Source organism: Ramularia collo-cygni, assembly GCF_900074925.1.
Source record: "Ramularia collo-cygni strain URUG2 genome assembly, contig: RCC_scaffold12, whole genome shotgun sequence".
Classification (NCBI taxonomy): Eukaryota; Fungi; Ascomycota; class Dothideomycetes; order Mycosphaerellales; family Mycosphaerellaceae; genus Ramularia; species Ramularia collo-cygni.
Genome location: NW_019716266.1, coordinates 986,477 through 1,011,170, shown reverse-complemented (window position 1 = coordinate 1,011,170; position 24,694 = coordinate 986,477). Strand labels below are relative to the sequence as shown.

Below are 24,694 nucleotides of genomic sequence, written 5' to 3'. Positions count from 1 at the left end.
AGTGTGTGTGCCAAGAACGCGATGAAAGCCCAGAATGTATCCTATCACATCCAACGCGGGAATGAAGTATCTCTCCTTCATAGCGGAACATCTCATTCTAGGCAAGCCTCAATAATACTGTTATCGGCATTCTGCAGCCCATGGAATGTCTTGACCCGAAAACCACCCTCTTTCAACATGTCAGTCCATTGCTGCTGGCTTCTTTCCATCCCACTAACAAGCAACATGTTGATGTCGCGAAGGATTTTCCGAGTATGCGGTCTTGTATCTTGAACAACAACATCGCAGATTAGCAGCTTGGAGTGTGGAGCCATCGCCGGTCGCAAACTGGCCAAGATCTTGGAACAATCAGCATCGCTCCAATCGTGGAAGATGCGTTGATAGAGATATGCGGCAGCTCTTTTCACGGGTTGTTCTTCCTTGAAGAAGTCGTACGGCAAAATGTCCGACTCCAAACCTGGCACTGTACCATCGTCGAGTACAGATTGTAGATCTTCCAGCACTGTCTTGCCTTTCAATCCTGGATGTGCTCTCTGGATCTCTTGAATAGTTTGTCCCTGTGCTCCACCTACATCGACAAGCACGACGCCACTTCCAAAAGCTTCGAGGCTACCAAAATCAAACGATGCTACTGCTTCTTTGGCACACACCACACTTGTCCCCGACATTGCGCTATTCAAAAGTGGAAGCTTTCCAATTTGCTTGACAATGTCGAATACACTCATGTCTTTCGCGYTGTGCGCAGTGGTAAAGGGAGAGTTTCGTGAGTCCGAGGGATTCTTGATTGGTCTGGAGCTGTTATCAAAGTATGGCCCGATGCCTGAACTGCAACCCTTGCCCATCACATCAAACATCCAGATCGCCCACGACCGTCGAGCTGGATCAGCATATATGAGAGACATTGGTGTGTGTGACAGCAACCCATTACTGTCATCCCGACTTATTACATCTAGTCCGACGAGTCCCCTTGTAATACGCCTGGTCAGATCCAGTTCCGTTTCGCAGACGTCTGCCAATTCTTCTACCCCTATACCTCTATCAGTAGGTAGGTGGTCGAACAAGTTCATCGAGAGCCCAATTCGTACGCATGCATTGGCCATTGGCTGGAAGGTAAAGTCCACGAAAGCGTCAGAAGCCGATGTACATGCATTTTGAAGCTGCTTGGAATTTTGAGCGACGCTGGAAAGGAAGCTCGATCTTTGCGAAGGATCGACAGTGGTCTCGTATGCATCAATCGAAGCGGTGATCGATGATATAATCGAACGCAGATATGCGACATTGGGAGTCTCTTTCGACATGTTATGGAGTGTTTTCAAACTTAAGAGCAGGACGTTCGCAATTCATTGTATTTGGAGCATATTGCTTTTTGGTTCTAGATTTCTGTTTCCAAATTTGCCGAGGGATCTACATCTTCACTGCCGATCAATGGCACCCATGACACTCTCAAATAGTAACGACACAAGACACTACATAAAGATGCATTCTTCCAGATCTTGCTCCTGTAACTCGTCCAGCTGGTATCGGGAAGAATACTCGCCATGTTCTCGGTATTGATCCTGCTTTTCATAGCAGGTGCTTGGCTCGGCGTACACTTTATCTTCATAGTGTACAAGCCCGGATTGAGGTCGATACCAGGACCCTGGCTTGCTAAATGGACCAACCTCTATCGGGCTGGTATGATCTTGAGAGGGCAATTCTCATACGAGCTCGTCGAATTACACCGAAAATATGGCTCGACAGTCAGACTTGGACCCGACTCGGTCTCGCTTACAGATAAAGATGTTGTCGATGACATCTACGGGTTCAAAACTGACTTTGGGAAGGTGAGCAGGGGATAAGTGGGATGTGAAGCGATGAGTTGCCGCTAATACTTTCGTGTAGAGCGACTGGGTCAAGTCGTCCCAGACTTTGTACCAAGGAAAGGTGAGGAATACAAGTGTTGGGGAGATTAGTGATATACTCATGTGCTTACTAGGTCGTACCGGCTCTTATGACCACCCAGGTGAGTTCGATTGCAGCATAGATTGGTTAATTCGAACACCCTGATTCCCCATCCTATTCTGCTACAGGACAAACAGTATCACAGCAGGCTGAAAAAATCAATCGCAAGTGCATACTCCGTAAGCACTGTCATGGGTTATGAAAAGGCTGTAGAAGACATCGTCGACTACTTTGTTCGAAGACTGGATGAGCTCTTCATTCAGACAGGGCATAGCTGTCCATTGGATAAGTGGCTTCAGTGGTGTACATTTGAATGAACGGTTCGATGCACATTAGCTGATTCCATCAGATGCATACGATGTTATTGGAGCAATCACTATGAGTCGACCGATGGGGCTTTTAGAACAGGGGAAAGAYGTCGACAACATGCTCTCGGAGATCCAGATCGAAGGGGACTATCGTGCGGTTGTGAGTCGAGTTGGCAGCGTCCATCCTAAAGTCCCACTGCTTATCAAAACTGCAGGGAGCTGTGATGCCATTTATTGATTGGATCTGGCGCAAGAACCCTCTCATGACGTGGTTCTCCAGCCCAACACACAAGATCATGATGCGAGCGCGAACAATGCTGGCGGAGCGTATTAAGATGGAATCAGAGAAGGTGTTACCTCGACGGGATTTCATCGCCCGCTTCCTGGAGGCCAAGGAGAAACACCCAGATATTTTGAATTACCGCAACATGCTTGGATTCGTAGGCTCGAATCTTCAAGCTGGTTCGGACWCAACTGCCATCGCGTTGCGGACCATCATGTACCACCTTCTCAAGAATCCGGGTATGCATTCAAAGCTACAAGAAGAGCTCGACGCTCCCAGCGTCTCGCTTCCGGTTCCATTCCAACAAGCATTCAACGAGTTGCCATACTTAAATGCCGTCATCCAGGAAGCTCTACGAATTCATCCACCTTTTGCTCTTCTTCTCGAGCGGGCTGTGCCAGCCTGTGGTTTGAGACTTCCTAGCGGCGGCTTTTTGCCAGAGGGCACAAAGGTTGGTATGTTTGGTTACACGATGCATCTTGACAAGGAAGTTTTCGGCGAGGACGCTGAGGGGTTCCACCCGGAACGTTGGCTGCAGAAGATCGACGAAGACTATGATGATTTCAAAGACCGACTTCGACGGATGAAGTCTCTGGATATGACTTTTGGTCATGGTCAAAGGCAGTRCGTTGGCGTCCATGTTGCTGAGATGCAGATCTACAAGCTGGTACCAAGTCTGGTGCGCTTGCTTGATGTAAGTATCAGGAGGTGCTTCTACTATGCAGTAGACGTGAGCTGATGTATAATGACCATACAGGTTGAGCTTGTTAATCCAGAGAAACCATGGACCATCACCCAGCGTTTCTTCTCTTTGCAGTCGGGTTTGGATGTGAAGATTGGGTGGAGGGCTGGCCGTGGCCTGAGAGATCTCGCAAGCCGTTGATTTCAAGCGAGGGACATGTTCTCCATGCTGAGTCATATCTATTATTCTATGAACTGTAGATGCGAATAGGTTCGCTCAGTTTGCGCGACGAATTCGCCTATAGCCCGCGGTATACCCAGAGGGCACGACATGTTACAAAGACGTTCCCGAGCAACACGCCATTCGACACAAACTTCTTGCTTAGAACAGGCACTCTGATACTTCAAGGCTTGGGGGGTCAAAGTATTTCATGGCTCACGTAGGTCAGATTTAAGTCTCAGTGGGATTAGGATACGGCCCCAGCCCTACTCTTATCATGTCATTCCGAAAGTCTGATAGGACCACCGCCGCAACCGACAGCTGTCTTTCCGAGTGGTAAAGCATGATCTTCCAAGGTAGGAATAGAAGAAAGGCGTGCAGCGTACGCAGTTCCGGGAAGATGTGTTACGGTGGGAGTTGGACAGTGCGAAATGTTTCAATTGGGTTGCTCAGTCCTGCTTCGTTTGTTCACCTGAAGAATATGCTGAGGTCCTTTCCTCCAAGACCTGGGCGTTTCGACCGTTGCTCGAGACGTTCTCCTTGCCCTAAGATGGTCCAGTAAACGAACAAGATAGAGCCGGAGAGCTTTGCGAAGCCGATCTGGCGCCCAGTATTTGAAATGTATAAAGAAAAAGCAAAGAAATGCTCTGTCAGCTGATCATGTCGGCTTCCGTTCCCAACATTGGGAAACCTGTGTCGTTAGCATACGAGCGGAGACGCGAGCTTGTGTGCGAATCTACGTGTCTCTCACAAAGAAGAAGCGAAGCCCGCTCAGGAGGTTAAAAAATGTTGACATTGCACTTTTGTTAGAAGAGCAGATGTGAAGTCTCGTAAGATTCCCTCGCTCTCGAGACTATTCAATAACGTTACGTTCTCAGCGGAACCTTTGCCACAAACATCACACGAACGTCTCCTGCATCGATGGGAAGGAGGAGTGTCTTCAACTCTGACCAGGCCGCCCGAGCGCGGAAGTTCCTTTCGCTTCTGCTTCTGTTTGACTACCGTCAGTGTGCATCGAAGCAAAAGGGACCGCAAAAGATGGACCGACATGACAGCAGACTCGTCGAAAGTGCGAAAGACCAAAGCGGAGATCGTCTTAGAGAACAAGTGTTAGAATGAGTTAGAGTAAGTGTAGAGTGTCGAGAGATGATAAAGCCTGGGCACAATTCTAGATATAGTCTACACGTCCGCGAGACATACGAAGCGGAAATCCACTTCTGACAATGACTTCGTGGCAGGGCTTTGGGTCYGCCACCGTGTCAGTTGCCTAGATCTACCCAAAATAAGCCCATATGCCAGCCCTATGACGTTCGGGCCTGCCAACCTATTGCATAGCACAAGGCGGCATGTAATCGCCTGCTTCCGTATTGGCCGTGTGATGCTGCTGCGAACCAGGCCCATCGAACGTGAAGGAGGTGTTGCCAATCTCCACTGATCCAACCGAAGCAGAGAACTTGAGGACCCCACCGAGGTCGCCGAAGCTGACAACGTAGGTAGCTTTGACTCTGCGCATGTTGCGTCCGTTGATCACCTTCACTGGGAAGTCGTCCAGATTGACATCGCGGAAGCTGAGGCCGATGACACCGAGCACTTGAGAGCTTGGAGCATAGGTAGTTCGTGGTGCAGCGTCGGCTCTCGAGCAGTAAACTGTCGCATCGTGTTTGATAGAAGCTTGGTTGTCGTCGAAAACGTCAGAAGTCAGGTCGAACTGAATTTGGGTTGACCGATCCACAATTCCACCCTATTCATATTGTTAGCACTCGGTGTCCCTGTGCGATGGCGTTGATCCTACCTTGTTAAGCGACCATTTAATTTGGGAGCCGGCTCGRGGGCTGCCGTCCCACTTATCTGCGAAGGAGTCACGCACTTGATGAATGACAGGGTCGAAAGGTTGCGAGACTGCGATCCCGTAATGCATGCGAGCACGACGCGACGTTGGCTGAATGTCCTGAAGGCCACCAAGAGCTGCCCCGCGGACGATTGCGGCTTGCCTGTTGATGTCAGCGGTGTCATATATCGGCAGACATGATAGCTTACGGATGCTCCGGGCAGATTAGTTTGACATCCACACCCTTACACCATGTTCGCAGCGTCTCGTTCAGGTAATTGGAGTCTCCGAAACCACCCGCGAGGATGATGGTCTGTTGGTGATTAGTACATAAGAGCTCAGAATTTCATGTTTGTTGCCAGCATACCTTGACTGGAGTCCCAGCGTGGGCATGCACCGCATCAAGCTGCGACTTCAGCAGCGCAATGATCTTATTGACGACTGTATCGAACATGATTTTCATGTCTTCATAGTGGATCTTGACGGCGCTCTCGTCTGCGTCATAGTAATGGGAATCACCCAAGCCTTTCATGAAGAGCTGAGCCTCGCAGCAGCGAGTAGAGCTCTCCGTCTTGAAGTTTCGCTTGAACCCCTATTGAAGCTGATGTCAGTATACTGAAAGACATGCAGGGCCGCGAACTTGCCTCGAAGTCTTTCATGAACCGACTTGCGGGCCCACGTTTCTCCCAGCTCAGGTTGGTGTAAGCAGGTCCGAACTTTCCCGCCATCCACTTGATGAATTCCCGATCAATGTACGTGGATCCGCATTTGCCACCTGTGCCAACTACAAGCTCTTCGAAAGTGAGTTTCGGAAGGACGGCATTTATCTTGTATGAGGTGATGTCCACTGTTCCACCGCCTGAGAAGTGATTGTCAGCGTGGCGTCTGAGCTGTCAGTGCGCGAAGCAGCTCTTACCGCAGTCACAGATCAGAATGCTGTCTCCAGGCTTGACTTGCACCTCGGAAGCACCTTTGGTCAAATGGGACAATGTGGCAATGGCAGCGGCCTCTGGCTCAGGAATCAGGAACAATCGGGATGCAGGATGCAGAGCGATTCCGGCCTGCTTGAATGCCATCTTGGCCGCACGAAGGGTGTCATACTTGGCCTTGTCGCTCCATACAGCTGGGACCGTGAACCAAAAATCAATGGGTGTAGCCTCCAGGATTGCTCTGGTGACCCGCTTCTCAAGCGAGCTGTAGGCGAAGATCGCGACTTCAGTGAGGTAGTCTGCGCAGAGATCAACGGCGGACTTGCCCGGCGGTCTGGCCAGTACGCCATTGCCTTCACTCTGTCCGAGGCTTGGATCGTCGAATTTGGTCGTTTCGGATGGGTCAAGGAGGAGTTTCATCCAGGTGAAGCCCTCCATCTTCGGAGTCACTTCGAAACCCCATGCGTTGGAGKTAGCGACGCTAGAGTTTTCGGCGGCATAGGCGATCCGAGAAGGAGCTTTCCAGCCAAAGTCACCATCTCTGCCAGGGCCAGGCCTGACTTGTGCGTCAGTCTTGAGCTTTCAATGTAAGTAAGCTACATGGCCCGAGTGAGCATACCAGTCGCGGACGCAGTGAACATCATCCAGGGTCTTGTTATGGGCACCCTCGGTGGRGACCCAGCTGACACCTGACCAAAAAGTTAGTCGCAGAGCTGAAAGTCACGGTGGTATGACTTTCCAGTGTAGGTGGTGCCGAAGTCAACTCCCACGATGATCCTGTGAACGCCTTCTGACTCTGTAGTCCGCTTGGCGTCTTTGGTCTCCAGTTTGATGGCACGTTTCTTGACAGGTGGTGCGTCTTTGGAGTATGGTGGAGGCGACGAGTCGTGTGCACGCTTGCGGGCGACCATGTTGACTGGCTGAAGATGAAGTTGTACTGAGTTGAACGCTCGATGTGTTTTGATGAAAGATGGCTGTGGTGGAAGTGAAAGTTGAGAAGGATGAGTGAGTGCTTTATTTGCCGGACAGTGAAGTCGCTGGAATCAAACAGCACTGGTCAGCAGACTAAGTGGCAGTTCCATTCACTCACTGTATGAGGTGGCATACTATCCGCATATGGTGTCATCAGCAAGCACGACCTTCATCTTCTCCACCACAAACACAACCAAGCTCTTCTTAGTCGGCGGGACTCATGCAAAACCCACTCGAATCCATTGAGCACGACGCGACCAGGAGCAGCGGAAAGAACGTCCACAGAGAGCGATTGAGTTCGAAAGCTGAGAGTAGGTCCAACAGAATGGCAGCAAACATCTCTCCAATGGGGGACGCAAGCCGCAATCAGCTTGAACACGAGCACGAGCACGAGCACTCGGGTCATCACGGCGCCACCCAATCTTATCAACGGCGCCACGAAGAGACTTCCAGTGCATCTCAGCCTGCAGCTACTCGCGCCAGACACTTCGAGCTTACGACTGAACGAGAGCTTCCCCGGAATTCAGCGATGCGCGCTCCAGACCAGCACCAGCAAGAGAACGGGTACTCCGGTCATCGTTGTGCGACCCGTCCAAGTCGTGACCATCACGAAGACGGGACCGAGGATGCCACATACCGGGAGGAAATGGACGTTGATGACCGGATCAGGTCGGACGTGGGGACCACTAGATCGCGGCGACGGCCGGGGCAAGATCAACGAAGCACCCGCGACCGACACGGAGCGAAATATAGGAGAGCAATTCGGAGCCTCTTCAGAAGGGCTGTGCGTGAGAGGGACCGTGCTATCAATCGTTGCAACAATCTCACGACTCTGAATGAGATTCATTCGGATCGGGTGGAAGAAGTCGAAACCATGATCGGAAATCAAAGCCACTCCTCTCAAAAGGATCTGGAAAAAGCAAATGGCCAAGGCAGGACTTTGAGGGCCGAGAACGCCAATCTGAGGATTGAGAACGATGAGTACAAGCGTGAGCTCAGAGACGCCGAGATGAGACTGGAAGCGGAGAGTAGTCGTGTACAGTCGCTCGAGGCAACCGTCCGTGAATGTCAGGCAGTGCAGCTGAAGTCGGTGGAAAGTACATCGTGGATGCCTCATGCTAGATCGGACATCCAGCATCAGCTGGAATCAATTCAGACCCAGATCCGGCAGTGGGCAAAGCAGTACTCGAAGATCTCATTTGAAGACTTCATGCAATCTCATGATTTACAGAGACTGTCGTCCAGACTTGTTGTTCGCGGTTGTGCACCCAGCGAGGAAAAGCTGCTGAATGCTATACTCGACAACGAGACCATGAGAAAGCCAGGAAGAGCATCTGGGCTCCTGCTTGGAGCAGTGATCTCTATTGACATCCTCACCCGCATCATTCAAAACCCGTTCTTTGCATTTGAAGGCAAGGAAGAAGAGGATCATCTTCTCAACGGCGCTCAAGGGAGCGCCCTGCGGGGATTGACCAAATTGATTCGAAAGAGTAGGTGACTGAGTCCGCAAATTGGCCACCATGTGCTGACTGTGAACGATAGGCGACGAGACTGGCGCCGAGGGGCTGAGATGCCACGTGCTTCGCCTACTTGACCCCGCATCAAACGACAAGGATCCTCGTGTCGCGATTGCAAAAAAGATCGCCAGCAATAGCCGGACATTCGTAGCGCGCAGAATGGCGAGAGATATGGTGGTATCTGTTCCGAGTGTACTCGGCGGCGTTGGTGGACACGATGCGCTCTCTTCGCTTCAGGTTATTTTCGAGGAAGCTGCGGAGCTGTCCTGGAGTCTTTGGACTCGTAAGGCTCGCATGCGTATTGAAATTCCCCGGAACGGTGAGTTCGAATATCACTCACTCCACCTGCGAGAGCTGGATGATGACCCAAAGTTCCTCGATGGTAAAGAGGAGATTCTACTGTGCGACGCCACAGTCGTGATGTATGGCGACGCAGAGGGACAAGATTTCCACAAGCGGCATGTGGTCAAGAAAGCTGTTCTTTGGATGGGCTGATTGTCCTACAGCTCTCATGGAACGGAGGACAATGGCTATCGGCTTTTGCAGGGTCGAATAATGACGAGTAGTGTCCTAGACTTGTGGGCATTCCTCAACAAGCCTCGAGCTAGGCGGCATGGCAGGGTAGCTGTGCATCCTGCGGTAGGGAAGGCGTGATCCGACTGAAGACATGGCGCTGAAGTCTTTCATGCGGCTGAGTACACATGTCTGTATTAGTGTGTAAAGATATTCTCAAATGCATGCCGAAGTCTCGGTACACCGCGTGCCTGAAGAAGGTGAGAGCAATGACGTTCATTGTCAAGGCAAGAGAGGTCGAGAGGTGACGTCGCCAGGAAAGTTTGCGCTTGGTCTGCCAAGGATTGCGCCCTACTACGCCCTGCCAGTACATCTACGCGATATGTACTACATATTCCTCTTTCAAAGGTTCTGGTCACTGCTCATCATCAACTTGCAGAGTACCCTTCTGCAAGTGCTCTAATGACACCGTCTTACACGCCATCTTCAGCAACACCATACATAGCAAGGCGGCAAACATCGCAGTGCTTAACCGAGAGATCCAACACAGACCATCTCCTGCGAGACGCGTGCCAGTTGAACGACGAGCTTGGATGTGTAAAGTCTGAGAAGTCACATTGAATATTTGAAGTCTTTGGTTCTGTATGTCCAAGCCTATGAACCACTGCTGCCGCTGATACAAGTCACATCTACTAGATAATGGCCCGCACGCCAGCCGTAGCCCAGCCCTTGATGCCCTTCTTCTTCTGCTCATCAGGAAAGTCGTCGCTGTCAACTCCATCGATCGTCTCTACTCTCCGGATTCCGTTGTAGATGTCGATATCCTTGATTGCGATCCACATGGGTCTGTGCTCAGGTCGTGCGAACCAACTGTATCCCTTCCATCCCAGGTACAGGACCAAGAGGAAAGGTCCTGCGAGGTAAGACTGGAAGAAGATCTCGGGGTCGAGGTATGGTCCGCCCACTGGGTACAGTGCCACGTAGAATTGCGCGACAAGGCAGATGATGTTGATGAGAAGGCAGATGTAGGATCCGTATACTCCGAAAGCCGCCTTGTAGGGAATCTCGTCGAGCGAATGTCCCTTTGCCTTCCACGCCATGCGGAAGCGAATGTGCGCGAGCGCAATGCTGCCGTAGATGAAGAAGATTGACAGACCCGACAACGACAGCAGCCAGTTGAAGATGTTGCCACCGTTCTTGGCGAGGTTGATGAATGCCAGACATCCAAACAGGAGCTGCAGGACGACGACGGCGATGGGGCGTCCAGCTTTGTCGACGTATGCAAAGAGTTTGGGTCCCATTCCTGGAGAGTGTCAGTATACTTTCAAGGTTTTGACAGATTACGGAACATACCCTCAGCTGCCAGGGCTTGGATTGTGCGGGTGGATCCAAAAGTGCACGAATTTGCAACACTCATGACGGAGATGAGAATGACTGCGTTGAAGATACCCGGAAGGACCTTGATTCCTGCTGCCTCGATGGCGAGAACGAATGGAGAGTGACGGGAGGATGAGCCCGGGGACTTGTAGAGTGGGCTGTCCGAGGGAAGGTTGATTCCAATGAGGAAGAGGGTGAGGATGTAGAAGAATGCGATACGCCACACAACCTGCTTCGAAGCGCGAGGGATCTCCTTGCGAGGGTTCGGCGTCTCTGCTGCAGCAAGACCGGTGAGTTCGGTACCAGTGTACGCGAAAGATGCCGTCACGAAGACGGAGCAGAAGCCGTGGAAGCCGTTGAGGAATGCACCTGGGTTGTACCAGTATCGGGCGCCAATGTAGCCTCTGTCGTCGGTTGGAACACCGCCGCAGTTGGTGATGATCCCAAGGATGATGAAGCCGATGCAAGCCAAGATCTTGATGAGACTGAGAACGAACTCGGTTTCTCCATAACCCTTTACACCGAAGAATTGGATGGCAACGAGAGCAACCAGCAGAGGAACAATCCAGGCGCTGTTGTTGATTCCCTCACTTCCTTGCCAGAAGTGGATGATGTTGCACGCGGCGGAGATTTCGAATGGCAAGACGGTGAGCCAGCTGATAGCGTACTGCCAGCCTGGGAGGATCGTTAACATTGTTGCGGATTCTCCATGAATCGGACTACCAACCTGCTGCGAAACCCCAACTAGGATCGACGAAGCGGACAATGTACATGGTGAAGGCACCGTTGATTGGGTACATGACAGCGAGTTCTGCAAGAGCTTGCATCATGAGGTACACCATGAAGCCGACAATGATGAAGCCCAGCAGGACGGACGCAGGTCCTCCTGTTTGGAACGCAGACCCGGAACCAACGAACAGACCGGCACCAATTGCTCCACCGCTGAGGGTTGTCAGTATGATCATCTTCATCATGAAATTATCCAACCAACTCACATTGCAATCATCTGCATGTGTCGTCCCTTCAGACTGCGATGCAGCTGGTTCTGGTCGGCATTGACAATGGCCGTGTCATTTGCGTCCACGCTGAACTGACGACCACGGACATGGTCGCTCAAAGAGGCGCGGTATGGCGGAGCGGCCTCGACAGGGTGCTTCTCATCGAGAGACATGGCTGATCGATGGAGTGCCAGGTGGAGAGGTGAGGTGAGGTTAGGGTGAGACGAACAAACCAAGGGAGGGACGGGCGCGCAAGATATTGACACCAGAGTAGGATTCCTGCGCCGCACCAATGTGCATGTGCAATGTCACGTTGCTTGCCCCGGTTCCGGGCTGCCCGCTATCAGGGCTGCACAGAAGGATGCTAGCGCCGAAGTTAGGGTTCTAGATTTCTCGAAATCCCCACACAATTCACTGATTGGCGCGGATTGGCACGAGCTTGCCACATGTCTTTGCTAGTCTTATCTAACCGACAAGCGTTCTTGGGGAAGCTTAACCTTAGGAGAGAGACTCAGCGGGCGAAGGAGCTGACACCTTGCCGGACTGGGGTGTCCTGCCGACGCCAACACGATTGTCGCCACGCAGCCTTGCGAGTGTCCTGTCAGCAGCATTTGTGTACCTCGTCAGGTGTCTAGCCGCCGCAGAGGCCGCGTCGTGTCGCCCCGTCTGGACTGTGATTCGCAAAGACTATTCTATCGCATGGTCTGTCAAGCCGTTGCTAGCCAAACTCACGGCCTCGGCTCGTCATTCGCACTCATCCTTGCAGGTCGAAATTGGCCATCCGGTTTAGGAATGTGACATTTCCAGGATGTCGGCTTGTTGGAGCTCAAGATGCGACTGAGTCTAGATGCGAAGCGTTATTAGTMGACGGCAGTGAGACCACTCTTCAGGTTCGTCCACTCMCTCACAGGTCAAGACACTGCTCCATCGAGCACCAAACACCACAATTGAACGATCCATTCGGCCTCTGGGCTGAGCCATCTCAGCCCTATCCCTATCCGACATTGCGCCGGCGAAGATACGGCGCGTTTGACTTGGAAGTTGGAGACTTCGTCGTTATCACCTCCGGCGGAGTGGWTACCCTCAGAATCATCACACGGCCCGACGGAGTGGCCACTCCTTGTCTTGTTGCGCGCCTTCATCCGCTAAGGTTGATAAGGTTATTGGAGGAGGGCGACTGGATTGTGTCGAAGATTCAGCCTGGATTTGACGAGCTCGACGATTCCCACGTCTTCATAACCACCAGGTCATGTGATCAGACTGGACAGGCGGGCCCCGACTTGCGAAGCCCTCTTCAAGAGCGTGGCTGAGACGCGAGGTCCAGACCTCCACATGATGCAACGCAGCCGAGCCATCTGCACTGTCGGACCGAAGGTGTATCTATCAAGGAGAGTCATCGCATCTGCACATGGAAAGCTATTTCGTGAGCTAACGGCTTCGGGTCAATCCATTCAATAACAAGCGCGTATCCTTCACATCGAAGGGGGCATGTTGAAAAGGCACCGACGCTGAACACCGCCTTAACATTACAGAGACATGTGCGACCAGTCGTCCATATGTTGAAACGATGGAGAGCATATCGCACGAGCCTAGAAGCTCCCCGACATGAAACAGCGAATGCTGCACGGTATGTGCAGAGGAATCAGTAAGCTCACATTTTGATTTCATGACAGTCGAATTACAAAGGTGTTGTGCATCTAGTTGCCGTGATAGCACGACTTGACGGTCAGTATAGCGATTCCTACATGAGCAGTATTGGCTGCGGTCCTCTTCCAAGTCCCCAGCTCACCACTCAACGCACTTGTTGTGTCTTTAACGCTTTACTCATCATCAGGAGGGGACAATGCCTTTGTATCCATCAAAATTTCCAACATCTTCCTTCAACAGTTCGGGCAATTCGTCCTCTACATAACTTGCCTTCCAATCCTTCTCGCGAGGCTCCCAACCCAACGCCCTCAACCTGTCCGCTCGACTTCGACTGTTCAAGCCAATGACGGCTTCTGTAAAATCCCCAAACAGATCTCCATAAAGATTCTGGGCGATTTTCTTGGGTTCGGGCGAGTGAATCTTGCCGGCCTGGTAAAGCGATTCTCCAATCAGTGTGGCAACATCATACCAAGATGGTTCCTTGTCTCCAGTAGTTTCACAGAAGAAGTATGGATTCTCCAAAAGTTCGACTGGTGCACTCCCAGTCATGTACTTCAGGACAGTCATGTATGCTCGGGCGAGATCCAGAACGTGAATGTTGGATTCCACGCTCAAGCCTTTGCCAACATGCGCTGCGTAGCCATGTTTGAGGGCAAAACGGGTGAGAGTGGGGATTTGAATGGAAAGACGCTTATGAGAGGGGTTGACTACCGGCTGTCAGCAAGCAGTGTGGATTGACGGGAACCGTATACGAACAGCCATAAATCAACGGCGGAATGATAATGGCAATCTTTACTTTCGTGCCAAGCTCCCTCTGGCACTTCACAACAGCAAGGTCAATCTCTCGGTGAGGCGCACTGTCAGACACACTGTCAACTTCAGATCGAACGTCGTCGTGGTATATTCGGTCGCTCTTGAAGGCACCCATGGCGCAGTCGTCCAATACTGAGGTGCCGGACGTGTGTATGAAGGTCGTCGTTTGGCCTTTTTCGGCACGGAGTCGGACCCCATCAAGAATAGCCTCAACACTGGGGAGATGGTCGGCTGTAGCTGTATGAATGACAATGTCGTGTTTGAGAGTCTGCTCTTTAATGAACTGCTTGTCGTTCAAATCGCCATACACTGGCGACGCGCCGGAGGCTTGTATCTGCTGGCCATGCTCTTTGCGTCTGACGAAGCCTGTGACCGCGTAGCATTCTGCAATGAGCAGATCTAGGACATTCCAGCCAATGAAGCCGGGTCCAACAATGAAGACTGATTTGCCGGACGTCATGTTGTTTTTGAGTGTGATAGAAATTGTGAGAGGGGCAGCAAATGGATGAGAATGCGAGATGTGCTAAGAGACAGTGACACGGATGGTGGAGGAGGTAGTCTTGGTTTTGCGGGGCTGCAACATCATCGCGGGGACGACCTTACATTGTTGCATAAGCCTGCAGAAGTGCTCAAGCAACAAGCAAGTGACCAGGAGTTTAGGCGCTGGCCGAGATGGTCAATGGTTTCACCACGCCGCAAAAGGAGGCACAAGCGTGGCAATGTAGAAAAATGTGGATGAAAGGAACTTGAGCTACGCTCCGCGACCTTGCCGTGGAAGGATATCGAGGYGCGCTTCCACCATCCCTTATCCCCGTGAGATGCAGCGTCTCTTTGCATCGGACGTTATTCTTCATGACCAAAGATCCGACTCCGCTGTGATTTTGCGATGATTGAWTCGCTGTCAACGCACCAGCGCTGAGATGCTCGAGAGAACTCTGTGAGACGTGACAACCTCCGACGCAAAGAGATGCTGTATGACTGCCACGATGACGGTGCAGTAAGTAAAGGCTTACTTGTTGTCGAATGTCCAACAAGACGTGTATGAATGTACGATCGATGTGGTTGCTGGGGGGCAGGTGCGCTTCAAGGAGGCCAAAGCTCCTCCGCGCTAATCTTAATGGAGGTGCCCCGGCGGCGTACGTGTAGGGCGGAGAGTGCCAGAACTCCGACCTCACATTCCGACTGCTTTCCCGCCGGCAGCGCATCCACCTGCTGCTCGCACGGGCGCGCTACCGATACTCACCCTCACCGGCCTCCTGCGCTGTCAACAGCGGGAGCGCTTGAGCCACCCACGTCCTCCGGCTCCTCGATGCGCGAACAGCGACAGTAATTTCATGAAACCGCGGGAGCATGGCCTTCCAGCAACAAGGCGGCATGGCCAATGGTGGCGGCGGTATCAACGGTGAACATCATGGACCACAGGGGACCGAATACACACTGCAGGGTAAGAATTTTGGGTGTAATGGGATGAAGGGAGAGAGAGCTGAGACTGACACCGCGAACCCCTTCCAGGAGTCATGCGCTTCCTCCAAATCGAATGGCATTCGCATGAACGGGCAAGAAATGCATGGGATATTGAACGGGCGGAGATGAAGGGCAAAATCGCCAAGCAGGAGGGCGAATGTCGCCAGGCCAAGCGCATCAACGAACAGCTGACGCGCCAGATTCGCATGTTGGAGGCGGCGCTGAAGAACGAGCGCGCGAAGAGCAAGGCGGGCGATGGAGCTGTAGCTGCAGGCGACAAGGGTGGTCCGAACGGTGTGGCAGAAGATGGGCAACACGCCCCGAAACATGGCAGGCCGACCAACATGCCGCACAATTCCTTCCTCGACACTGAACCGCGTGACACGACGGAACTGGAGCGCGAACAGTACTTGGAAAACACGACCAAATACCTCAAAAACTGCATGAAGGAGATTCAATACCTTCTGACTCCTCCCCAGCATCCACCTCCCCCGCAGATGTTGCCGAATGGGAACTTCACTGGCCTGCCTGACGCGCCGCTCTCCGTCGAAGAAATGTATGCCCGTCACCAGAGAAATTCCCGCGGATCGGGACAGGTTCTGCCTCAACAGTCTGCCATGCCCAATCACCAACCACCTCCAATCCCAAACAGCCTGCCACAAACTTCAAGGCAACAACAGCAACAACAGCAAGAGGAAGCAGCCCGTGGACTAGGATATGTGGAGTACACAAACTCTGCCCAGTCGCAATCCGAGGTCGTTCAACCTCTGGCTCAGCCCTCTCAGCCCGACTTTGAGGAACAGGTAGAGAATATCACTCATACCTACGACTCACAAGGACGGCCCGTTGCTGAAGAAGTATCCCAACGCCAGCTCCGACAACAGCCAGACTCTGATGGCTGGCAATTCGACGAAGAGCCACAACTACATCCTGATCATCCCCCACCGGATGCACCGCCTCCCCGTCGACCAGACACTGATCTCTTTCCAAGCGCGGCGGGCACAAATCAACTACCAGCGAAATCCCCAACGCGAACAGGCCCTCTTTCCCACGGAAGAAGGAAGAGCTCACAGGGAGCCTCCAGCATGGAGCGGCGACGAAGCTCGCAAGGCAACAAGAGCAAAACGCACGAAAGTACTGATGTCGCGGTCAACAACGACCCGACCATGTTCAAGGTAAAGTTTGCTCTTCGCGGTCATTTGGATGTGGTGCGTAGTGTGATCTTCAGCGGTGGAGGAAGCCCGAGTGAGCCAGAAGTGTGTACAGCGAGTGATGATGGGACTATCAAACGTTGGATAGTTCCTGCTACCTATCAGAATTACAACCCTACTAACCCCGGCGCGGACCTGGACATTTCCGCCTACTTTACCCACAGAGGACATGAAGGTATTGTGACAGCTCTCGCCGCATGTCCTGCGAGCACCGGATTCAGCACGGGTGGTCGGGCAAATGGAGATGGCTGGGTCTTTTCCGGTGGAGAAGATTGCACCGTGCGCGTTTGGGAAAGAGGCCGTGTGGACCCAAAGGCCACCCTGGAAGGACACACGGACGCTGTTTGGACGATCTGCATACTACCCGCTTCTGTTGGCGTCGTCTTTGGACCCCAGAGCGGCAACTTTGGTGGTCCAGATCGCGTGCTACTTGTGTCTGGCTCTGCGGATGGAACGGTGAAAGTCTGGGCCGTCAGCGCACCTCCGCAAACATCTTCGCCATCAACGGGAAGCAGACGGGGGGTCGGAGGGAGTCGAAGACATAGTGTTACAAGCGGCTCGAACTTCCCCTCCAGCCCGCAGCCCAGTGTGGCGAGTCCTACGCCATTCAGCTATACCCTCGTCCACTCGATTGAAAGGCCGACCACCGGGCCCGTCAAACCCAGCCCAACCAGCATCTGTCCACTATCGCCGAGCGGTGAGACGTTCATTGTTGCATACTCTGATTCTTCGGTCTTGATCTTTGACACTCGGACTGGGGAGGAAATCGTCGGCATGGCGAGTAACGAGACGTATGATGGGACCATGGGCACCAGCATCAATGCGGTCGTGGCTACCAGCCTCGGTCTGGAAGGCTCTGGCGCCGGTGGGAGTGAGATTGTACGAGGAATGGAGGCGGAGGAAGTCGTCGGTGGWGCTACAGGTGGTAGAGAAGGGCTGGAAGGTGTTGTCATCACAGGCCATGAAGATAGAYTCGTGAGGTTCTTCGATGCGAACAGCGGTAAGTCGGATGAAGAGGTGGTTATGATCAACTGCTTTGCTGACATTTTGAACCACAGGTCAATGTACCTATACGATGCTCGCCCATCCATCGGCCATTTCCGCCCTATCGTTGTCGAAAGATGGAAGGGAAGCCGTGTCTGCTGGTCACGACGCCGGTATCCGGTTCTGGAGTCTAGAGAAACGGTCTTGTACGCAAGAAATCAATGCCCATCGCGCCGTCCGTGGCGAAGGCGTTTGTGATGTATGCTGGAGTCAAGACGGGAGGCTGGTTGTCAGCGCAGGCGGTGATGGAGTCGTCAAGGTATTCGTTAGATGAGAGGATATGGAAATGCTGGGCGTGCACAGTCTGTACGTACCGGCTCATGAGCGGGTTGGAGCTGAAAGGAGCGAGCGTGTAGCCCTTTTCGCTGTTCACGACTTACCGCATGGACGACGAAAGTGCATCAAATCTGTTCTAGATTGGCCTGTATGTGTATATATGAGCGTTTTGTGCCCGCTTGCATAGCATGGTGGGAGAAGAAGCGAAGAGAATCAACTGGCTCTACAAGTCCCGTCTGCAGCATTCTGTCATCCCACAGAAGCTATTGGATGAAGACGCATAGCACCCGTGGGTCGCAAAGCGGGTGATGTTGGTTTTGGTAACCTTTACCAATGAATGAACGTGGTTCCAGAGATGACCGAAAGAACGCCACTCGTCTCTTCATTTTCAGACGGAACGCCGCCATCGCAGACTCGGACAGCGAGTCGACTTCTACTACGAATCTTCCACCTAGCATTGAATATGCTCCGCTTCGCTTCACAAGTCTTGAGCTTCCTGGCCATCTGTGTCCCAATCGAAGCAGCAGAGACCATATTCTATCCAGCCGCAGCCACATCCTCACTGAGCYCTCCACCAACAGTCCTCCCTCGTCTGCAATCGCCGTCCACACCTCCTGGTGAAGCTTCTTCTCTCGGACTTCCGCTCTTTTCAAATCACTGCAWCATAACTCCACGCGGGTCTGGCCAGGACGATTCCTCCCAAATTCTCGACGCAGTCTCCAGATGCGGAAGAGATGGACTCATCACCCTTCCAGCTCCTTACATCTACACCATCTCCAAGAGATTGCACTTCCATCTCTCCAACTCCAGGCTAGAGATTCTCGGGTCACTCTCGTTCCTCCCAGATATTGAGTACTGGAGCACTTCTTCCTTTAGGATTGAATACCTGGAACTAGCCACCGCGTTCATCGTCTCGGGCGAGAATATCGAGATTACAGGCGGCGGGTGGATGAAAGGTGGAATTGATGGACATGGACAAGCTTGGATGACTCGAGCGCAAGGGATAAGTAATCAGCCTGGTCGTCCCATTCCCCTCACCATCTTCAATGCAACGAATGTAGTAGTCAAGGACTTCTCGATAAGACAGCCGCAGTTCTGGGCGCTGTATCTCCAAGACGTAAAGAACGTTACGATATCGGGGTTGTACGTCAACGGAACGAATGCAGATCCAGCCGGAAAGGGAAAGAATTTTGAATCAAACATTGATGGGGTGGATACCCTTCGGGTAGACGGACTTGTGATTGAAGATATGGTGTTCAGAGGAGGTGATGACTGTTTGAGTTTCAAAGGGAATACCACCAATGTAGAGGTGAGAAATGTTACATGCCTGGGTGGAGGCGTGTCATTTGGGAGTCTGGGGCAGTACAAAGACGCTGCAGACTTTGTTGAAAACGTCAACATCGCCAACGTTACTGTCGGTACTGACATTCGGGAGGAGACTGGTGGATCTGGGGTCTCTGGTGGGATATGGTTCAAGAGCTGGCCGGGGATTGAGCTGGAGAAAGGTGGAGGTGGACATGGGAAGGTGAGGAATGTCAGTGTGCATGGCTTGAGGGTTGAAGGTGCGAAGTCGGCCGTTGGTGTGAAGAAGTGCTATCACAAGGGAAGACTGCCGAAAGGAGTCGGTGCGTGCGATTCGAGCACGTTGTCTTTTGAGGAGTTGAAGTTCAAGGACATCAAAGGGACGGTAAGTGGCAAGCATGGGATTCGGATGGGCTGTTCCGCTGCGGCGCCCTGCAGAGATGTTGCGTTTGAGGATGTGGAGTTGACTGGCCAGGGAGGAGAACAGGTCAACGGCTTTTGCAAGAATGTGATGGAAGTGACGGGGAATGCTTGCAACAGGATTCTCCCGGGGAAAAGGGTGAGATATAGGTAGGTATTGAATGACTACTTGGCCTATGTGTACCCAGAGTTTCCTTGGAATGCCTTCATCCCCGAGCCCTCGGTGGAAGTCAGAGGTATCTGCTCTGCATCCGAGTAGCCAGCAGCAGTTGCTTGTGGAACTTTGGTTTCGCCTGTGATCCAAGTCAGCAGAGATTCTTTTTCTTGTAGAAAAGGAAAACGAACCTCGGTAGATCTCCAATGCAGAGATGAAGGGCAAGACCAGCAGTAGCATAGTAAGCAGTTGGCCGAATGACCAGTCTTGCTCTCCAGCGTCATCCAAGACTACTGAAGGTGTTCCAAAAGCTTGTGAGACGAGGATAACCCTCACAGTCGCAGCAATGGCCATGGCCATGAGCACAACCAGACAGACGGCCCGAACAGACTTTCCCCAGATTTGCCTGTCAGGAATGTCAGTAGACGTCTCAAAGGATGGAATGGTTACTAAATAACCAACCTCCGCATATGCAAATACCATGTCCCGAGGACGAAGATGACGCAGCTAACTGCAATGACTGCAATTGTCCCTACAACGCTGGCTGTCTGGTTTCCCTGCGCCTCCCGACTCTTTGCATGCTCCTGCCAGGCACACGCGATTGGCAACGTCGGCGCCAGGGCTTTCACATTACTCTCCAACACGAAGATACCGTATACGATCCCCAGAACCATATTAATGAACATGGCGAACTGGCGCATCCACCGCAATACCCAGTCCCGCTTGAAGTCTTGCACAAGAGCTAGCAGAGCCGCAAAGTTTGTGGCAGTGGATAGCAAGGCCAACATCCAGATGATAAAGAAGTGGTAGGGCACCATGGTTCGCACGCGGGCCAATCCGACGACCTGAATGCCGATTCCTTGAATGAGTTGCTGATCGGAGAGGCCGGAGAGGATTCGCCGGGGAATGTTGCGGACGTTGACTGCGCGCCATTCGCTGAAGATGATGATGGAGGAGCAGACGAGGGCGAGACCGGCTGTGATGATGAAGGCGAGGAGAATCTATTCTGTCAGTGGGAGAGATCGCTGTCATTCATGGCCGTATGCTTTCACTCACGCCTGTTCCTGCAACACCAGCGTCTGACTTGGTGCTGGCGGGCGCCGTCATACAATTGATGAGGGTGTTGTTGAAAGACATGACTCCTGCACCGTCCTGGATGTCTGTCCCGTCTTCTTTTCTTTCTGTGCGTTTGTCCTTCCTCTTTTCTGTACGTTGTCTTGTCTCCTGTTAAGAGCCTCTCGCCTGCAAGATGCCGTCTTGCCGCCAACCCAAGTGAATGAAAGTAACAGAAGAGTGTAATGTGACAGGCTGTTCGCTGAGCTCACCTCGCCGGCGCCTAGATCAGTCACTCAGCAGCACTCTGAGATCACATCGCATCATGACCTTGGTATCCGCCAACAAGAAACATCAGACAAGCTTTACGTCGCGTGGGGCATGTTTCGCGTTTTGACCCCTGTCGGCTATGACGGCAGCGGAACCTAGTGCGGGCGTGGCTATTTTTGGCACAGCAACAACAAGCCCGTCTTCCATCTCTTACCTAGGTATCCTCCTACAACATCCATCATGGCTCGCATACTACATTCCAATACTCTCTCAGAACCTACGCTCTTCCTGAGGCAGTCACTGGCGCGGGACTCGAGCGCGATCAAGCTGTATCGTTGAACAATGTGACCTGCCACACAATCCGGGCGTCATAGTCCTGCTTCGCTGGCAGTTTTGTCAACTGGACGGTGCGGAGGTACACCAGCTGCTACACACTCACTGGCATCGCACACTGTAACTTTCATCAGGAGCAGTGACTCTATGACTCGGTCAGCTGGCTCAGGACTGCCCCCCGAACTGTGAAGCCGTCCATCCAGGTTAACAGGCACTCGAGGACGCAATTCGATCTTTTTCAAGCAAACAACAAATGGCATGGCCATCGTTATTCAATGTCCAATCATCTCCTACCTCCGATTCGGTACAGCCAAGATGAAGAGTCCTTTGTTCTTCATATTCCCACCCTGGTCACGCTCTCGCCGACGACAGACAACATCCACAGCTCAATAGGAAAAGCCAGCTGGTTTGTGAGATCGTGTGACGTATAAATCAAGTGCCACCTTCAACTCCTCAGGTGCAGGCGGCATGTGATCTCACCTTCACCAGTCTTGACATGGGGCTTTGTAAGTGTCAAGTCAGCCCTATCATTAAATACACCATCTAGCCTTTCGCGTGGCGCCGCGGCCCCTTGCTTAGATCAACTGCAGGAAYGATCTCGAAGAATGCAACGAGGCTTGATGGGCGTTTGTCAACAGTCAACTGATTCACAGCCCACACCTCGCAGACTCGCGTTATGCCACAACATTCTTGTGGCTCTTTGTGAATGACTGACGCGGCAGCATGCCGGGCCGTCGAGGTCCCATATCCCGACAACCTGGCTGTYTGCTCGTGCTTCCGCACCGAGGTAGATGGCGGCACAGCCGTTGTGGTTGCTTTGTCCCAAGACTGGTCACCCGTTTCAACTGCCAAACGCATTTCAACAGCTCGACTACACAATAACCATCAGCGCTGCAGCTGATTGGGAGTGTGGTGAGATCTTGCGATTGAGGGATGAATGAGCTACGAATGTGGCTTCAATTCCGTGGCGTACGCAGCGGCTCGGCTGTCACTTGGAGTCGCACCATGCGACCATCCGTCTCGGTGAAGAAACTACATCGTGTACTGCGGCAGACCGTTTGTGTATGCGCAACACGGATCGCAGTCCGAGAGGCCATCCCGGCGTGAACTCATCGAGGAATGTGGATCAATGAGGGAGGGTCGAACAGGCAACTTGAAAAGCGGCTTGGAACATCGACCTCTTTTATCAGTCACGACTCGTTTGTCTTTTCGATCTCATCAATCTTGTCACTTGTTTTTACAATGTCTGAACTTACTCGAGCCGGTTTGGTTCGCTATCTCGCTTTTTCCGCACTTTTCGCCTCGTTGTCGTCGGCTAGCATTCCTCGGCGATTTCCCCGGGATATCGATGCAGGACCTGCAAACACTACCACAGTAACTGCGACTGTTACCGTGACTGCATCTGCGGCTGGGGTATCGGGATCTGTTTACGATGCGGCAAACACCACGAGTGCCTCGACTTTGGCAGCCTCGACTTCGGCATCCTCAACTTTGGCAGCCAACGTAACAAGCACCTCCACAACTAGTGCCAACACGGACGCCGCTACTGGCAGCAAATCTGTCATGTACTTTCCCAACTGGTAACTCGATTCGAAATCCAGACGTGGGATCATAGCTAACATATGTTGAAGGGACATTTATGGAAGAAACTTCCAGCCTTCAGACCTCCCCGTCGACACAATCACCCATGTTCTCTACTCATTCGCTAACGTACGACCTGGAACAGGAGAGGTCTACCTCAGCGACGAATACGCCGACCTTCAGAAGCATTGTAGGTTTTTACGCTACCCATTGCTGCAACTCGACACTGATGACTGTGGTGCTAGATCCCTCCGACAGCTGGAATGACGTTGGGAACAACGTCTATGGGTGTGTGAAGCAGTTGTACCTTCTCAAGAAACAGAATCGACACATCAAGACTTTGTTGAGCATCGGCGGGTGGACATACTCAGCGAATTTCCCAGTGCGTACCGAAATGACATCCCAGGAGTATGCTATGAGCATGAACTGACATGATCACAGGCCGCTGCTGCTACGGAAGCCGGCAGACAGATGTTTGCTTCATCTTCAGTGAAGCTGTTGAAGGATTGTAGGTCCCCTCCTCACCCACAGACAATCCCATAATATTTTGCTAATGACATTGATACATAGTGGGATTCGATGGACTGGACATCGATTGGGAGTATCCTAAGGATCAGGTAAGCCAATCTCCCTTGTTGGCCACGCCTATGATGCTGAAACCTTCACCCAGACCGAGGCGGACAACTTTGTCCTCCTCCTTGGTGAGACCAAAGCAGCTCTTGCAAACTACTCTTCGACATTGCCATCCAAGCCGCACTTTCTCATCACAGCCGCTGTCCCAGCCGGCCCTACCAACTACGAAAAGCTGAAGGTCAGCGGTATGGATGAGCACATGGACTTTTGGAACTTGATGGCCTACGACTACGCTGGTTCCTGGGACAAGGAAGCCGGGCATCAGGCAAATCTCTACCCCTCTACAAAGAACACCAACAGTACGCCTTTCAGCACTGATGCTGCGGTTCAATACTACTTGAAGAATGGAGTAGCACCAGCGAAGCYGGTGTTAGGAATGCCATTGTACGGACGATCTTTCACCCAAACCACTGGACCCGGGACGCCATTCACAGGAGTTGGGTCCGGAAGCTGGGAGAATGGAGTTTGGGACTACAAAGCTCTACCACAGTCTGGAGCCAAGGTCTTCTACGACGAAGAATCCGTCGCTTCGTGGACGTATGATGAGTCTACACAAACGATGGTGTCGTTTGACAGTCCTGATGTCACCGCCGAGAAGCTCAAGTATATTCAGAAGCTCAAGCTCGGAGGCACCATGTGGTGGGAGGCCAGTGGAGATAAACCTGGGAACACTACTGAGTCAAAGTCGCTGGTTAAGATTGCGGTTGACGCGATGCCAAAATTGGAGATGTCGGAGAACATTCTTGATTATCCCGAAAGTCAGTACGAGAATCTCAAGAAGGGGATGCCGTGATTGATGCGATAGGAATGATGAAATTGAAGCACCGGCGTTTTGGGTAGGATTGGGTGGAGGGAAAGCATCATTTGGGACACTAAAGTCGGCTGGAACGATAGGCGTTCAGGATACGACGGCCTGGGAGGAAGCA

The 24,694-nt window shown here is 52.3% G+C and overlaps 10 protein-coding genes; 5 read left to right on the top strand and 5 right to left on the bottom strand.

Annotated features, from left to right (window-relative positions):
• Nucleotides 1-92: 92 nt before the first annotated feature.
• RCC_07899 (uncharacterized protein) lies at nucleotides 93-1,298 on the bottom strand (the record flags this gene model as incomplete). The annotated part of the gene is made up of 1 exon (XM_023773151.1): nucleotides 93-1,298. The coding sequence occupies one exon, from the start codon at nucleotides 1,296-1,298 to the stop codon at nucleotides 93-95; it is 1,206 nt and encodes a 401-aa protein (XP_023628919.1).
• Nucleotides 1,299-1,538: 240 nt separating this feature from the next.
• Nucleotides 1,539-3,415, top strand: RCC_07898 (related to pisatin demethylase / cytochrome P450 monooxygenase; the record flags this gene model as incomplete). XM_023773150.1 has 7 exons in its annotated part: nucleotides 1,539-1,823; nucleotides 1,882-1,923; nucleotides 1,976-2,002; nucleotides 2,070-2,244; nucleotides 2,291-2,409; nucleotides 2,465-3,226; nucleotides 3,290-3,415. The coding sequence occupies 7 exons, from the start codon at nucleotides 1,539-1,541 to the stop codon at nucleotides 3,413-3,415; spliced, it is 1,536 nt and encodes a 511-aa protein (XP_023628918.1).
• Nucleotides 3,416-4,757: 1,342 nt separating this feature from the next.
• RCC_07897 (related to hsp70 protein) lies at nucleotides 4,758-6,628 on the bottom strand (the record flags this gene model as incomplete). XM_023773149.1 has 6 exons in its annotated part: nucleotides 4,758-5,174; nucleotides 5,226-5,424; nucleotides 5,471-5,574; nucleotides 5,629-5,853; nucleotides 5,906-6,120; nucleotides 6,178-6,628. The coding sequence occupies 6 exons, from the start codon at nucleotides 6,626-6,628 to the stop codon at nucleotides 4,758-4,760; spliced, it is 1,611 nt and encodes a 536-aa protein (XP_023628917.1).
• A 1,408-nt stretch (nucleotides 6,629-8,036) lies between these two features.
• Nucleotides 8,037-9,174, top strand: RCC_07896 (uncharacterized protein; the record flags this gene model as incomplete). XM_023773148.1 has 2 exons in its annotated part: nucleotides 8,037-8,652; nucleotides 8,705-9,174. The coding sequence occupies 2 exons, from the start codon at nucleotides 8,037-8,039 to the stop codon at nucleotides 9,172-9,174; spliced, it is 1,086 nt and encodes a 361-aa protein (XP_023628916.1).
• A 710-nt stretch (nucleotides 9,175-9,884) lies between these two features.
• On the bottom strand, nucleotides 9,885-11,740 carry RCC_07895 (probable GAP1-General amino acid permease; the record flags this gene model as incomplete). XM_023773147.1 has 4 exons in its annotated part: nucleotides 9,885-10,495; nucleotides 10,546-11,244; nucleotides 11,297-11,511; nucleotides 11,565-11,740. The coding sequence occupies 4 exons, from the start codon at nucleotides 11,738-11,740 to the stop codon at nucleotides 9,885-9,887; spliced, it is 1,701 nt and encodes a 566-aa protein (XP_023628915.1).
• A 1,657-nt stretch (nucleotides 11,741-13,397) lies between these two features.
• RCC_07894 (related to Weak similarity to Y.pseudotuberculosis CDP-3,6-dideoxy-D-glycero-L-glycero-4-hexulose-5-epimerase) lies at nucleotides 13,398-14,487 on the bottom strand (the record flags this gene model as incomplete). XM_023773146.1 has 2 exons in its annotated part: nucleotides 13,398-13,921; nucleotides 13,971-14,487. 2 exons carry the CDS (start codon nucleotides 14,485-14,487, stop codon nucleotides 13,398-13,400), a joined length of 1,041 nt encoding a protein of 346 aa, XP_023628914.1.
• Nucleotides 14,488-15,377: 890 nt separating this feature from the next.
• RCC_07893 (related to cell-cycle nuclear protein, contains WD-40 repeats) lies at nucleotides 15,378-18,020 on the top strand (the record flags this gene model as incomplete). XM_023773145.1 has 3 exons in its annotated part: nucleotides 15,378-15,471; nucleotides 15,540-17,702; nucleotides 17,761-18,020. The coding sequence occupies 3 exons, from the start codon at nucleotides 15,378-15,380 to the stop codon at nucleotides 18,018-18,020; spliced, it is 2,517 nt and encodes an 838-aa protein (XP_023628913.1).
• A 357-nt stretch (nucleotides 18,021-18,377) lies between these two features.
• On the top strand, nucleotides 18,378-19,898 carry RCC_07892 (related to Putative galacturan 1,4-alpha-galacturonidase A; the record flags this gene model as incomplete). Its single annotated transcript, XM_023773144.1, has 1 exon — nucleotides 18,378-19,898. The coding sequence occupies one exon, from the start codon at nucleotides 18,378-18,380 to the stop codon at nucleotides 19,896-19,898; it is 1,521 nt and encodes a 506-aa protein (XP_023628912.1).
• Nucleotides 19,899-19,918: 20 nt separating this feature from the next.
• On the bottom strand, nucleotides 19,919-21,005 carry RCC_07891 (uncharacterized protein; the record flags this gene model as incomplete). XM_023773143.1 has 4 exons in its annotated part: nucleotides 19,919-20,037; nucleotides 20,090-20,304; nucleotides 20,361-20,899; nucleotides 20,955-21,005. The coding sequence occupies 4 exons, from the start codon at nucleotides 21,003-21,005 to the stop codon at nucleotides 19,919-19,921; spliced, it is 924 nt and encodes a 307-aa protein (XP_023628911.1).
• Nucleotides 21,006-22,796: 1,791 nt separating this feature from the next.
• On the top strand, nucleotides 22,797-24,561 carry RCC_07890 (related to endochitinase class V precursor; the record flags this gene model as incomplete). XM_023773142.1 has 6 exons in its annotated part: nucleotides 22,797-23,134; nucleotides 23,186-23,325; nucleotides 23,381-23,517; nucleotides 23,577-23,643; nucleotides 23,706-23,752; nucleotides 23,806-24,561. The coding sequence occupies 6 exons, from the start codon at nucleotides 22,797-22,799 to the stop codon at nucleotides 24,559-24,561; spliced, it is 1,485 nt and encodes a 494-aa protein (XP_023628910.1).
• Between the last annotated feature and the right edge of the window lie 133 nt (nucleotides 24,562-24,694).